This window comes from Megalobrama amblycephala, linkage group LG23, assembly GCF_018812025.1.
Source record: "Megalobrama amblycephala isolate DHTTF-2021 linkage group LG23, ASM1881202v1, whole genome shotgun sequence".
NCBI lineage: Eukaryota > Metazoa > Chordata > Actinopteri > Cypriniformes > Xenocyprididae > Megalobrama > Megalobrama amblycephala.
This window is the reverse complement of record NC_063066.1, coordinates 27,143,832-27,160,590: the sequence shown is the minus strand read 5'-3', so window position 1 is coordinate 27,160,590 and position 16,759 is coordinate 27,143,832. Positions and strand designations below refer to the sequence as shown.

At 36.6% G+C, this 16,759-nt stretch overlaps 1 protein-coding gene across 4 annotated transcripts in view; it reads right to left on the bottom strand.

Annotated features, from left to right (window-relative positions):
- pdlim7 (PDZ and LIM domain 7) overlaps nucleotides 1–16,759 on the bottom strand; it is a 49,393-nt gene that overhangs the window by 22,109 nt on the left and 10,525 nt on the right. For 3 of the 4 annotated variants that reach the window (XM_048176247.1, XM_048176249.1, XM_048176248.1), the window contains exons 3-5: nucleotides 11,071–11,222; nucleotides 5,158–5,188; nucleotides 3,551–3,744 (exon numbers count right to left, since the gene is read on the bottom strand). In XM_048176247.1, coding sequence (XP_048032204.1) covers nucleotides 3,551–3,744; nucleotides 5,158–5,188; nucleotides 11,071–11,222 — 377 coding nt within the window. Of the gene's footprint in view, nucleotides 1–3,152; nucleotides 3,155–3,344; nucleotides 3,366–3,550; nucleotides 3,745–5,157; nucleotides 5,189–11,070; nucleotides 11,223–16,759 lie in introns of all 4 variants that reach the window. The other variant, XM_048176250.1, reaches the window with a different exon arrangement.

The following is a 16,759-nucleotide window of genomic DNA, read 5'->3' as shown; positions in this document are numbered from 1 at the left end:
CACCTTTAAGTGTTATCTGACAAATAAGATTATTTTTTTCTGACAGTTTAACTCTGAGATCTTGTCATATTTTATTACAATTTATTTAAAGTAGAGTGAATAAACTGTAATAATGAATGAAACGTTCAAGATGCCTGAATAACTTTTGGTTTGACTGTACATATACACTATGTATAAACTTCTCAGAAAGAAGTCTCTTATGATCAACATAGCTACATTTAATTTATAAAAATACAATGAAAACAGTAATATTGTGAATTATAATTACAATTTAAAATATTTTTTTTTTTGTTTAAATATATTTGAAAATAGTAATTTATTCCTGTGATGGCGAATCTGATTTTTTTTCAGTATCATTACTCCAGTCTTCAGTGTCACATGATTATTCAGAAATCATTCTAATATGCCGATCTGCTGCAAGAAACATTTATTATTATCAATGTTGAAAACAGTTGTGCTGCTTCTGTGATACATTTTGATAGGGTTCTTTAAAAGAACAGCATTTATTAAAAATGGAAATGTTTAACAAATACGTTTACTGTTACTTTTGATCAATTTAATAGATGAAAATATAATAATTGTGATTTGAATGCTTTAGGCATTTTCAGTTCTTCAAGTTGGTATCATTCCACAAACACTGCAAGCAATAGTGCCCCTTGAGTGAACAGTTGTAAAAACAAGCATGTAGGCGTGCGGTGCTGTAAACATGCTCAGAATGCTGACGTGACTGAGGTCTCCATGTTCTCTGGAGATCACACAGTGTTGGATCACAAACACGCACTCGGAACACTCCGGCAGCCAATCTGATTCACCCTTCCCTCCCACTACACTCCAAAACTCCAGCGCTGTCTACTCCAGTTCTTAGCAGCAGAAAATGTTCCCACAATCCAACTGAAGATCAAGTCTTCTGAATAAAACGATGAGGACATCTATTTGAATAAAACATCACTTTCATGTAATTTGTTTGTGAGGAAACTTGTGTTAAGGTGGATTCGTACAGGAGCCTTTCCAAGTAAGGCTGTTAAGTAATTCAGCACCGGGGGCCGTAACGGCACTTTGAGGGCTCAGCAGATTTTATGGGAGGGTCTCGACTCTATAAACAGCAACAGACAACATCAAGCCCTGGCCTTAAGACAGATTTCAACCTTCTCGACCTGGCCAGATCAACACCTTAGAGTTTAACAAACTCCTTCATGTGTTCATGTTAGAAAAAGAAAAAAAAAAGCACCACAATTTTATTGTCTTCGACTCTACCGGACTTGACTGCTAGCATCTGTTGTTTTGATCATCTTAAATAAAAGTGCTCGTTAAAATGCAGGACCTTGGCGGAAAAGAGGTTCAGAACATCCTCGCGAAGGGATGATGAAGAGGTGGAGGGGAAAACAGATGAAGACGGCATGTTCGAGCGGATCCCAGAACAGTCTGGTCACCGGGGCGGCGATGCAACCGGCTGTTCCAACAGGGAAAACAGACACAGCTGCTTAACGCCACGTTGTTTATTACAAGCACGCACAATAAATCCAGAAAAACACTAAAGACCAGACTTCTGAACTCAGTGACCCCAAACCTCAGAATGTCGAGTTAGACTTTTAGAGTAGGCCTGCACAAATACAATTTTTATCGCAATATGTCAAGTGATGTGATGGGTTTTTGTAAGAAAAATATCCATATTTAAAAAAACTATAATAACTAGCTTCAGGCAGATGGCCATATGCATTGACTGGCAGTGGAAGAGTAACCCCTGGCCCAACGCAAGACGTAACGATGAACGCGGAAGCTCAGAGGAGAGAGCAAAACAAAACACCGGTCACGAATTAGAAGTCTAAAATGAGAAATTTTAAAGAGAAATGTCGAAGGATTTCGATATAAGAGAAGAGGAGCTTGAGTTTGTTGCTCAGCCATATTTGTTTAAACCGCGAGAAGCGTCTACTCCTACATCCTGCGTCATACATCGCATCAGGGGTTAACTTTACTCATTTGGTGCAAGACGACTTGCGCAGTATGTGTACGGGCCTACGGCGGAAGCTAGTTATTTTAGTGTATAAAGTTTAAAATATGGATATTTTTCTTACAAAAACCAATCGATTCGCTTCAGAAGGCATTTATTAACCCCCTGGAGCCGTATGGATTACCATTGATTACCCATTCACTACCATTATAATGCTTGGAAGAGCCAGGATATTTTTAAATATATCTCCGATTGTGTTCGTCTGAAAGAAAATAGTCATATACACCTAGGATGGCTTGAGGGTCTTCATATTGCAATATATAGTATCTCAGAAAAAGTAAATATCATAATGTCAGGTAGGGCTGTGACGGTTGGCATGACAAACGCGCCACCGGTGAAGTTGTCATCGCGGTCGTGGAGTGTCGCCGGCAGTAGTGTGACGTCATATATAATATATATTTATATATCTCAGAGATCGCGTTAACTGAAAATTTTCCATCTTTAATGGAATTTGTTTAGCAGTGACGGAAAAAATCTGCAGCCCGTCCGTCATTTTGACAGATTATGTAGTTTGTATGTAAACTTGTTGTAATTCCCACCCCTGTCCAGTAGGTGGTGAGCGCGCTCCAGTGTGGCAGCAGAGCGCGAGTTCAGTCTCCAGAATAAAATGAAAAAGATGCGCTTGATTACACACAGACGAGCACCCAGTTTAAGTAAATTGTATAATGATAAAGTTACTTATGCATGCTTACTTTTTTTTTTTTTTTGCTGACTATAAATTTATGGTCAACGAATGGCTTTTCTGAGGTATAATGTTAGGTGACATTGTTGACAACACTGACTGAACTGACGTGATACAGATTTCGGTAAGCTACTGTATCTTTCAACATATTTTTTTATTTTCATTCATGTTTATTTCGTTTTGTACAGTAGTAAAGAGGAAAGGATGATCGCATTCACTCACAATCCCTGACAAGAGTTCAAGATGAAAACTGAGAGTGACGCAGCCTGTCTTTGATCAACTTTCTTTTCATAGTATAAATAAATGCAAGCCTATGCCTATTTGCTTATCCTGTAAGTTCGTGAATAAAATGTCTTTTTTTTTTTTTTTAATTTTAAAAATTAAAATGACGGGTAATATTATGATGGATTTTTTTACGATCCTGTCCATCAAAATGACGGCGAAACGCAAGTCTAACGCAACCTCTCAAATATATATAACGTTATATATAAAATAAATATATAAAAAATAAAAAAAAAACCACCACCGCAACATCGGCGGTTGTTGGTGATTTACCATCGCGGTAGTAAAAATTTGCCACCGTCTGAGCGCCCCCCCCCCCCCCCCTCCAATATCATGTAGCCCAATTTCAGAGCTAGCATCCAGTCAACTCACGCTCACCATGAACTCTGGGAGCTGCCGGCGTTCTTACCCATCACTGAGGTATTGCTGCATCATTAGAAACATGCAGCCTTGGGTATGATGAGGCTCATTATTGTGGACTAAGCTCATCGAGCAGGTCCTGTGGCGATCAAAGCCCGCTTTAAAGACAAATTATGAGCCAGAGTCTCAGTCGGAAACCTGGCTGGCTGGTCACCTACCCATTGTGAGGCTGCGGCGTGCTGCTCGGCACCTGCGAGTTGAAGTTAAGCTTGGGGGCGTACGACACTGGCTTGATGACGGGCCCCTTGCTGCCATTGCCAAAGGCTGCAGAGAACGGCCGCGCCATCTTGTTTATGGTTGTGCTCGGTGCAAACGAGTACTTGGGCTGACTAGATGCAGGTGCAAGTGAATCCTGAGTGTGGAGAAAGACAGTGCAAAAGCCACACCATGCATGTCAGATCATGCACACACACACACACACACACAATTTCATAAACACTAGTGGCGCCACAGGTGAATGCACAATCCCAGATATGGTTTAATAGTTAATCCTCTGTGGTTTAATAGTGAATCGTCTTCATATCTTCTCAAAGCACATTATGAGCACAGTGAAAGTGGAGAGAGATTGTTTGAGAAGTATGAACACACCCTGGACTCAAATATTTATCTTGAGATCAGGCCAAGGTCCAGCTTAAAGGACCTCCTTTATTTTTTTGGCTGTACTCTGCACCTGAATGGGTCAAAAGGAAAAGTATAACTGTCTGATATGACTAGAATTACAACAGGCACTGTTGCAGAGACCCATGCTATGATCTACTGCAGCCACATGAGGGCGTGATTTCTCCCATTCAAATGCAGAGTTTTGTTTTAGTATGCAATGTGGAAGGAGATAAAATCGAATTAGTTATTAATGCTTTTTAAAAAGTTTTTTGTTTTGTTTTATCTGCCCTGCCAACATTTTCACTGATGAATAACATTATAGATGTTCTTTTGTTAATAATTCTTATTAAACATTTCTTTAGAAAGTTTTAAATGTGTATGTCAAATTATATATATAAATCAATAATATTTAAATTTATAAATGTTATACATGCACATACTCATAATATGAAAATACAAATATAAAATAGTTTATTAGGATTTTAATTTGCAATTCTGCAATTAATTTGCAAATAGCTATAATTTATACAGCTATAAAATGTAGGGCAGGTTCATTTACAGCATGTGAAAATGGTTTACTGGGAAAATGTACATTCAGTCTGGGTTTGTGCACTCTGTGGCAATGCAAATTCAATCAAACCAAAAACTGCTGTAGGAAAGTCTTAAGCAAGACCAAAAGCAAGAAGTTTAACATTTGAATCAGACAGGCAAATAGACAAACCACCCAAAACTTCCGCAATATAGTGTAACCAGCACATGAAAGCTAACTGAGCCATGAAACTTACATGAGAATGACTTATAAATGAGTTATGAAGTATTGCGTATTTGAGTGAATTCACACTAGTTAAAAGCTAAAACAAGTATGTGTGTGGATGTTAACTAAACTAAATCTAACAAAAATAACAAACAATTTCTTTTGGAAAGTTGAAGGATGTCCCTAAAGAAAAGGAAAGTTGAAGGATGTCCCTAAAGAAAAAGAATGTTATATATTATATGTATATGTGTGTGTGCGTGTGCATGTGTTCAGTTCTGAAGTATTCAAGGCAGCTGAGAACTTGAGAGCAGATCTAAATCGGTTTCTTCAGATATCAGGAGCTGGTTGAGTGGTCTTGCGAAAGCTTTGCAGTTCTGTCAGACATAGAAGAAAAAGGGTAACCCGTCTTACCTTCTGCTCTCCTCCGGCAGGGTGAAAAGCTCTGCAGAGAGAAAATTAGAGAATGAATTCACTTAAGCTCATTCATAAAATTACTCATTTCACTGCAATGTTTAATATGTTAACTAAGGAGAGTCTAATAGATGAACAGACAATTGTGCCAAATTCAACAAGTCCCGTGGGAATTAAATCGTATCTTTCTGGCTCCAAATTACATTTTATCAGTCTGAATGGAATGTTGCAGCTGTTTGTGTGAATTAATAGCTGATGGTTTGGACTCAAACTTGTGGAATAGCAACAAATCTGATGTGAAAAAAAAAAAAAGATCAACACTCAATGCCAAATTAAAAACACCTTTTCCAACTATGTTTTTCCCTTCTTTTCTTTTGCTCATTCTCTTTAAAAAAAAAAAAAAAAAAAAAAAAAAAAAAAAAAAAGACCAAAGACTACTCTGTACCCCAAAGTACCATGGAATTACCCTTCAATACCATCATTGTACTCAAGATAACCACTGTATTCTGTATTCTGCCCTAAACTGGACTGTCTAGGTTAGTTTGACTAGGCTGGAAAAATTGTTGCATTCCAACAGTGACCTCCCCATGAGTCTGCATTTCCTGTGCCTATACACCACTTCCTGTGACAGTGATGGTGTCCTTTTGCACAGTGGCCTGATTACAGATATCAGCTCAGAGAGAAAATGTAAAAGAAAATAACACAGCCAGGCTGTTTTGCATGAGTGATACGGTCCAGGAAATGAACATCGTCCAGTGCAACTGACAATGCATAGAGCACTATATTTTCTATTTTCTATTATATGCAATATATTTTCCTCCATGCAAAATAAGTCCAAACATGCAAATGCATTATATGCTTTTCTTCAGTTTGTAAGAAAGAATGAAAACTTAAAATATATATTATATATATATATATATATATATATATATATATATATATATATATATATATATATATATATATATATATATATATATATATATATAGCAGAAAAGCAACATGGAATTACATCCATTAAACAAACTATTTCCAGACAACTTGTATTACACAATCTAAAACAGTAGTTCAATGAAAACAGCTACTAGCTTTTGGTTAATAGCCTGTGTGGCCTATGTAATGCCAGCTGACAAGTAAACCCATTTCAGTGGCAGGAGCAAGCTATTGCATTTCGACAAAAGATTACGAAGACAAACACATTGAGAAAAATCAATTGTGATTTCACATTGAACTTAATGCTTTAAACAAACACTTCACTAACTAAAGCACACAGGAAGGGCAAACTAGGACAACGATTTAAAGCAACAAAGCTAAAAAGAGACTTTGTGTTTCAAAGAACCCTTGCAAACCACAATTGAAGAGGTTGCCCGAACGGCTGTGTAAACTAAAATGACACCACCCTCTGTAAAAAAAAAAAAAAAAGTATATCCCAGAGTACATACAGACATGTTCAGACATTTGTCTTCAAGTATGCCTTTCCATGGGATACAAACACTATAATTTATCTGCGATAGACAACGACTGACAGATACACTGACATGTCTGTCAACCAAGGCACCCAAAACAATAGTCAAGATCCTAGTCATCTATTAGCATACTGGGCAAAGGAGTAATTATGAACATTGATAAAAAGATGTTTTCATAGTTATGTCACAACAAACGCCACAAAAATGTCAAGAAATGACATCATTTAACCATCAGCGATATGACTCATGAGGACACGCCCACTTTCATTCACACATCCAATCAGCTCATTCCATCCCCCAGCATTCCAAAATTGTAGCCTGTAACAAAGAGCTGTCTGGAGAATCGGCTAGTCTCTGCATCCAGCAATATATTTTATGACAGAGCCGACCTCATTTATTTATGTCCTCCCTCATACCAGGGGACATTAGAGAGAGAATGACAAACAGCTTTCAAATCCAGGTGAATCTCACTAAGAAATGTATGCATCATATTTCACCCTAAAATCCATCCAAAGGACCATTTAAAGGATTAGTCCACTTTAAAATAAAAATTACTCCTTGATTTACTCACCCTCAAGCCATCCTAAGTGTATATGACTTTCTTCTTTCTGATGAACACAATCAGAGTTATATTAATTATCACCCTGATGCTCCAAAGCTTTATAAAGGCAGTGCATGGAAACCACCTGTTTGAAGCTCAAAAAAAGTGCATTCATCCATCACAAACGTACTCCACACAGCTGCATTTGTGTAAGAAAAATATCCATATAAAATATCCATATTTAACACATTATAAAGTAAAATAACTAGCTTCCACCAGACCACCTTTCGAACTTACGAAACAAGCTTAACTGATGCGACATTTATTACAACTTATATAATGAGCGAGAACATAATCAACATCTTCCAAACCATGTACGCCTATAATAAGTGTTTATATTCAGACCATTTTAGGCTGAGCAGGACGACAATTGCTGCATCATATCCCAGTACCTGCGGGATTGCTTATCAACTGCTAGAGTGTCGAAAGTTACATAGTGTACCTTTCAGTACTATATAAACATTTCTGGGTGAAATATGACCCTGATTGTGTCCGAAGTACTTCCCTATATAGTACATAGTCATAGTATTCGTAAAACAGTATGCGAAAAGTCCGCGGATGACCTACATGTGCAGAGATTCTGAATTCGATAGGCACTTTACTATCCCATGAGGCCACGGGAGAGGATTTGAGAATGGCAGTAAAGTGGCAAAGCTGATGCTGGTTGGTCACGTGACAGTAACAATATGGCGGACATAGTATGTACGAATTTCATTCATACTACTAGAGTTGTCAAAATTACCGACTTCGGTACCAATTGGTATTGAAATTTTAAAAATGTGACGCTTTGAGCGCTGTTAAGCAGATTTGTAAACACCTGATTGGCCATTGTGTTGACACGCTCATCGAATATGCCTGTGACGAGTATCATTGATGACTATTTACAAAATTTTTGAAGCGTTGATCATTGAAGCCAATCCCAAACATATCCGATGAGCCCGTCAACACAGTGGCCAATCAGAGGTGTTTACGAATCCGCTCAACAGCGCTCAAAGCGTCACATTTTTTAAATTTCAGTACCGACTAGGTACCCAAGTCGGTACTTTTGACAACTCTACATACTTCCCACATTCATTCTATATAGTGCACACTTTTTTTAACGGTCGCAAAGTAAATTCAATTTCAAATGTAGTACCTACTAAATAGTACACGATTTCGGACGCAGCATCAGTCTTGACAGGGATTTGCCGGTGAAGAGAGACAAATAGATTTACATATAAATATTGGAGTCATGCACATATTGTTTGAGCTGAGCCATGTTTTATCAAGGGAGACACAATTCTCAAGTGCAATTTTTTTTATCGCTCATCTTCTCTTAAACAGGCCATTACTAACCACTACAAGCGCTTACGTGATGACATATAAATGATTCTCGCACACCTAAAAAAGGAAAACCACATTCATAACTGCGGTTTGGACCATTAAACAGACTCTTCGTCATCTTGTGTTGATCACAGGGACGGCTTAATGACAGAGCAGGAAGGAGTGCATCTGTCACTCAGCAGCTAAGCTCCTCTTTTCCCATTACTCATCTCTTAACCACAGACTCTTTCCACCAGTAGCTCCTATTCTGTCTGAGGGCAAAAAGGTCCATTTCAAACTTTCCTTTTTTGGGCCCTTTCTGCAGCTTCCCAAAAGGAGTGCAATATAAGCAATTTTAGAATTGTGTCCCAAGGCTTTGGAGTTTTCCCCATCTCCATGCTGAGAAGTGAAGGGCAACTCAAGTCATGGAGTTAGCACTCTGTCTCCAGCTTATCTGCTCTACCTTTAGCCCAGGGTCATCCGAGCCATCGGACAGTTTTATTACACGGCGTGAGAGAGAATTTATAAGATTTGTTCTATGCATTTAATACCGGTCTTAAAATCTACTTGCAAAACACAAGACACCTGAAGTTTCAAGTCCTAGAGGCCATTTAATTTAGCTTAAATGCCACACAAGGTCCCATGCCAAGTTATCAACACAATTGCTATAGCAACAAGCAAAACACCTTTTCATTTGGAGTCATGTCGCAACCTGATAGATCCGCACTCTAGACACAATTTTGGGCCAAATTACATTGAATTAGGAACTGTTTAAAAGCCACATTCACATTTTCAAAACAACAGACCAAAATTAAAAGCTAAAATATCACAAGAGCACAAGAGTGACTGCCTAATTTTTATGTGGCCTTGGTTTTGAACTAAAATGATTTTACATTTATGCATCTGAAAGTGTTTTATGTTGATGTTTTATCCACCAGTTTGTTGTTAAGATTCAAACCTATGATATACGTGATGCCACCAACATGCTTTTCAAACTGAGATACATATTTTCCATAGGCATAAAAAAAAAAAAATAATAATTATATATATATATATATATATATATATATATATATATATATATATATATATATATATATACACACACACACACATACAGCTCAGAGATAAATCATAACATTTGATTATTTTTATGAAAAAAAAAAAAAAAAAAAACAAGACAGTATGAAACCAAGTCTTATTATTTGGATTTTGTGTGCTTATAAAATGCGTTTATTATTACTTTACTAATAGTTATATTACTTTTAAAGTATTTATTAATATTTTGAATTAAGTATTTTCATATCATTTATATATGTTTTTTTATACTTCTATTTAGCTTTAATTTATTTTATTAATTTTAAGTACTTCATCTTAAACTTGTTTTATTTCAGTTTTGATTTTTTTTTTTTAGATTAAGTTTTAGTAATTTGGTTATGTGCTTTTGTATTTTTTTATTATTTCTATTTATTTTTAATTATTATTTAAATCAGTTTTAGTTTTAGTCATTTTAAGTAGGCTACTTAATCTTAAACTTGTTTTGTTTCATTTAGTTGCTAAGCAACATTCCCTTTTCATCGAATATTTATATTATTTTATTTTATTAAAGCTTTATTTCAATAAAAAATTACTAGTTAATAACACTGAATGCATTTCACAATTTGTACAGAATGTTAAGCTACAGTATATATATTAAATAATAAAAATCCACAGAATCAGTGCTACACCAATCATAGCGCTTGTGGTAAGTTTGTCTTAAGATTTGTCATCACTATAAATCAATTTTGTATGGAGAAAATTCATTCATAAATAACACGTCTGGAGACCTGTTGCTGTCTATAGAGATAGGCAGTGGTTTTGGCATCCTTAACAAAACAATGGTAAACCACTATAGACCTTATGTGCCAGAGAAACAAGTGCGACACCATCTTTATAATATTGTCTTTGAACTTCTGTTTTTGTGGTAGCTCTGTATATTTCTATGGCATTGCTGTCAAAGAATAGCTGGTGAAGTGGATTTTCCTGGTGTAGAGTTAATGAAAGTTATCATGAGCATTGTAATGTTTAAAGCTGATGTCTTAACAAATGTCAGTAGACCGGGAAGATTTTAAAACGAGCAGTTCATTCATAAATATGTAAGATCGCTGTACAAATACAAACCGGAAGTCAAACACAATGAGCACAGTGCAGAAAGGTGGCGGGACTACATAAGGTCTATAAACAGACAATTACATTTAATGAAATGCTAAAATACTCTTTTAGGCATCTATTAACTATTAAATGGTGTCCGACTAGTCTTTTTTTCAAAGCCCTGTGACGTCACCACAGTTGTAGACATCAGAATTTGTTTAGTCATTTCTAATGCACCACATGTAAAAAAAATAAAAAATCATACTCTATCTTTCAAGACTGCAATAAAAGGGTTTAGAGTGATGCATTAACCCGAGAACTCAATTTCCTGTTAAGTCATCCTCTCTCCCTTTATGTGTTACTGAAACTAAAAGACACTGATGTAAGACACTGAGTAAATGTGCGTGTGTGTACCTGCTCAGAGTGAGTGTGAGGGAGTCGGTTGCGGCTCTGATCTTGTTCTGTGCCTCCACATGGGTCATCTCCTCTGCATTGGCCTCCGAGATGGACACCACCCAATCACCAACACCCACTCCGGCCTGGGCCGCCTTGCCACCTGGAGTCAGCTGAAACAGCCAAAGAGAACAAACATTAGTCACTCTCTGTCTAATGAAGTGTCAGGAGATGACTTTCAGCGAACTCAAAACATTTCAAATCTAAACCAGATTTTCACATTTTTTTGAAGCAAGTGAGTGGTGCTGAAAACACAATACAAGGGGTGTTGTGAGTGGTTGCCAGGGTTCTATAGCACATTGGTGTGTGGTTGCTAAGGTATTCTGGATGGTTACTATGCAGTTGATTAATGACTAAAGCCATAAGTGCCACCCCCAAGCCTCAATGACTTCTCTGGTCTCAACATATCTAACTACTTCTAGAGTATGTAAACCTATTGCAGTTTTTAGCTTGTTTTCTTGTCCATCCAGTGAAAATCGTAAGTCTTGTAGCTCAGAAAAGAAATAACACACACACACACACACACACACACACACACACACACACACACACCTCAATAAGCGGCATAATGTTAGGTATAATTACCATCTAGCATGTAGTGTTTTATCGTTAACAAAAACAAAAACTATTAAAAAAAGTAATAGCTGAAATGAAATAAAATATAAATATTAGAAACTTGGACTAACCGGAAAAAGGTTGTCTTGGCAAATGGCAATCAACTGAAATAAGTTTAAGTACTAAAATTACTGAATTAAAACCAAAAATAAATAAATAAACGATATATAAGTAAATATATAAATAAAATTATAAACAAATATAAAAATAAATATAAATAAATAAATACTATTTAAAATGTTTTTTAAAACCAAAAACTAATAAAAATGACAAAAGAACATAAAATGGCTAAAAATGTAATTAAAATGAAAACTATAAAAAATAAAAAAATAAAACTATAAACTATAAAAAATAAAAATAAAAGCCAATTCAAAATATTAATTAAAACATCTTTAGTAATATAACTAACACTAAAATAACACTGGTAGCATGCAGGACAAGCTTTCTGTCTAAGTTTAATACTTAAGGTAAGCTTATTTAAAGGATTAGTCCACTTTCAAATAAAATTTTCCTGATAATTTACTCACCCCCATGTCATCCAAGATGTTCATGTCTTTCTTTCTTCACTCAAAAAGAAATTATGGAACGAACGCGGTGCCAGTTCTGTTTATTTCCATAAGTAGAATAAGGAAGGTGTAGGACATACAGCGTAAGCTTTTTGAAGAATACGGAAAGCGGAAGCACGTGCAAGGCGATCATTTGTGTTTATAAAGCATATAACAGATGCTTTATAAGATAAGATACTAGATAAGACCCTTATTCCTCGTCTGGTATCGTTTAAAGCCCTTTGAACCTGCAGTGAAACTGTAATTTTGACCTTCAACCTTTTGGAGGCCATTGAAGTCCATTATAAGGAGAATAATCCTGGAATGTTTTCATCAAAAACCTTAATTTCTTTTCGACTGAAAAAAGAAAGACATGAACATCTTCGATGACATGGGGGTGAGTAAATTGTCAGAAATTTTATTTGAAAGTGGATTAAGTCCTTAACCTAGCATGAACTATAGCAATAATAATGCCTGTCTTAGCACCACTAATATGAATCTTCAAGGAATAAACTACAATTTATTTAATATGTAAAAGCTGCTAAAATTATTATAATTTGACCTGGATTCTGAAGATGTCTAAATTTAGGGCTCTGTGCTTTAGTGGGCCACCAGCAATTGAGAAGATTAAAATGGGAACATTTCTCTGAACCTGCAAACCTGACATGTTTTATCAAGCATTTTGTCGCTATTATCACTCAAGAAAGGAACGTTACTTTACAAGCATTCAAAAACACTTTAGTTGCATTATCTTGAATAAATGACAGGCATTAGGTGTAAAAACAAAAGATCATCTTAATAAAAAGTACATTAGCCAACCACACCTCATGCTGAGCTTTTCAACTATTCAAAACCACGTCAACACTAAAACCACAGTGAAAGAAGCAGCACACCTAACTTCCAATCGATCAAACCCAACACACAAGAACAAACACAACTGAGAGGAAGTGAAGTCTACAGCATGGACAAAGAACTCACAATGTAATACTGCTGATAAATCCATCATCATAACAAAAAAAAAAAAAAAGCCGGTCTAAAATAATCCAGCACTTTAATGCAGCATTGACTTTTACAGCCTCACTGTGCAGCGCTTTCAGATAAGGCCGACTTGGCAATGAAGCGAGCCTCAGCATTTAAATCACTCAGAAAAAGGCCCGAGGCGACGCCCAGAAGGGAAAGTGAAGAGAATGTAGGGAAATATGCAAGTGCCGGTGTTACATGGAAATGAACATCCAAATTTTGGAACATGGAAAATGTTCTACATGCTGTCTGGACTCTGTGTACAATATGAATGGGAAATTATGTTCTGTGTGTCATTTCTAGGAAACATATGAGTCACATTCATGTGTATATCACTGATTTATGCTAAAGCAACACATATGTCCCAGATTTAGGCTTATACCTTGTTCATCACTGGAATAGCAAAACCAAAATGTGAAATTCCAAGGCTTAGTCAGCCTGTGTCTGATGCCTTCTGGGAAATAAGACCAGCAACAGTTTCAGATAACTACTGAGCAAAGTGTGAACAACTTGAATGACACACACACACACACACACACACACAATAAAGCACACAACCTAGACCCAAGATCCCGCCAAACTGATATGCCATATAAAATTTCTGAACATTCATTCCAAACCATGCAAGCTCTGCCAAGCTTTGGAGGAATTTCTCTGACCTATTGTTGATCTGGCAAGCAGTTCAGCAAGATTTCCGCTGAAGACGAATATTTATGAGGAAACTTTGCTCAAAACTCCCACAAAAATAGTAAAGAGGAAAGATTCAAGTCCCGCCCTAAAGCTAAAAGGTGCACTTTTTTGCTCCAAAGACGGAGGTCATGAGAATATCTGTTAGCATTCATATTCATTTCGATCATAGTTGCTCAGCTTCTGAATGGCCGTTCATGAAAAAAAGATGCTTTTTTGAACCAGATGGTGTATTTACGACATCTACCAGCAGGGTTAACATGAACATTTGAAACCATGACCCCGTGGACCCAAACAGCACCACCACATTTTGGCCACAAATAAAAGCAACTCAAAATGCAAAATGCTGCACATCATTAACAACACTTAGTCTGTGTAATAAGATAATAAGACATTTGGTGGTAACACCCTAATGAGATCCAGCTTTTGCTGTTGGCATGTATTTGAATTCAATGCACATGGTCTACCCTCATGTCTATATAAAGCTGTCCCAGAAGTTTTACCATCTGCTCTGGACATTTCAGACTCCCTATCCCTCCATTCTACCACATTTCCTGTCCCTGCTGCCTGCTATTCACTTCAACAAACATTTACAAGTCTTCTTTGCTGAATTGCGAATCAGAATCCGGAGTTGGACAGCACTGGGAGAAGAGAACAAAAGTTATTGTGCTTGGGTCTCAGCCCTTAACAGCCTGTTTGAGACCATGCAAATATTTATGAAACATAAGAAGCATTGTGACGTCGTCAGGACATCATGAGGAAATGGCTGGGGTCTGAAAAACAATCCTGCAGAACGTCCTCCCTCAGGTGTAGCGCTTTGGCAAGCGTACAGGAAACAGACAAGACCATGAGAGGTCTTAGAAAGTACTTAATTGTAATATTATACTGTAAAAAATAAGAGCATTTAGTAATAATAATATAAGCAGTGTTGGGGAAAGATCCTTTTAAAAGTAATGCTTTACAATAGAGTGGTGCAGGGATGATGTCAGAACCTGGAAGACTTATGATAAGATTTTTCTATGGGGTTTTTCAAATTATGAGTAAAATAAAGCCTATGGTAAACATACTTTGACTTTTTGTTCTACAACATAAACTGCACACACTCACATCCCAAACTTGTTACTTGCTTTTTCAAAAATAAACATGACTACTTCAAAATTCACATTTGATGAATGAGTGTGTAGTTTACGTTGTACAACAAAACAAAGTATCATCGAGTTATGTTTACCTCAGGCTGTATGTTACTCACAAAATGAAAAACCCCATTATAAAAGCCAATAGGAAAATTTTAAGGGAAACAGTGGCGAATTAGTCTTCCGAGTTCTGACGTCATCCCTGCACCACTCTATATTGCAGTACTCCCTAAAAAAAGTAACTAATTGTGTTACATAGTTACTTTTTATGGAAAGTACTAGTGTGTCACATTACTTTTGCGCTACCGTTTCCTCACTTGGGTTGGGCTTGCTTGTTTGTTTTAAATAAATAAATAAAAGTTTTCTGTCTTAATCTACCCATTTTAAAAATTTAAACTCATCAAGCTTTTGTTTATTTAGTTTTATTTTTTAATCGAGAGTAGGGCTGTGACGGTTGGCATGACAACCGCGCCACCGCGGTGGTGAAGTTGTCCCCGCGGTCGTGGAGTGTCGCCGGCAGTAGTGTGACGTCATATATAATATATATTTATATATCTCAGAGATCACGTTAACTGAAAATTTTCCATCTTTAATGGAATTTGTTTAGCAGTGACGGAAAAAAATCTGCAGCCCGTCCGTCATTTTGACAGATTATGTAGTTTGTATGTAAACTTGTTGTAATTCCCACCCCTGTCCAGTAGGTGGTGAGCGCGCTCCAGTGTGGCAGCAGAGCGCGAGTTCAGTCTCCAGAATAAAATGAAAACGATGCGCTTGATTACACACAGACGAGCACCCAGTTTAAAGTTACTTATGCATGCTTAATTCTTTTTTTTTTATTTTTCTTGCCGACTATAAGTTTATGGTCAATTAATGGCTTTTCTGAGGTATAATGTTAGGTGACATTGTTGGCAACACTGATGAATGACGTGATGCAGATTTCGGTAAGCTACTGTATCTTTCAACATTTTTTTTTTTTTTTTCATTCATGTTTATTTCGTTCTGTACAGTAGTAAAGATGAAAGGATGATCGCATTCACTCACAATCCGTGACAAGAGTTCAAGACGAAAACTGAAAGTGACGCAGCTTTTCTTTGATCAACTTTCTTTTCATAGTATAAATAAATGCAAGCCTATGCCTATTTGCTTATCTTGTAAGTTCGTGAATAAAATGTCTTATTAAAATATAAAAATTAAAATGACGGGTAATATTATGATGGATTTTTTTACGATCCTGTCCATCAAAATGACGGCGAAACGCAAGTCTAACGCAACCTCTAATATATATATATATATATAAATAAAATAAACAAACCCCGCCCCGCCCTTCGGATCCCACCACTGCAACACCAGCGGTTGTTGGTGATTTACCACCGCGGTAGTAAAAATTTGTAATCGAGAGCAGATAAAGCTTCTTACGTTGAGAAGCACTTGTTGTCATTACAAGTTTGGGAAGATGTACGGTGAATGTTGAGTTGCCGAATGTATGTTATAAGCAAACTTAAGTAACCCAAACTGAGTTTGTGTTGAGCAGCATTTGCTGTGAACCAAGCCAGTCTGAGAAACTACACTGAATCATAAGCTGCTAATTATACCGCCCTACCTCATGTCATTTAATATATGAACAAAAAGGACGTTAACAGAATGTTTTTG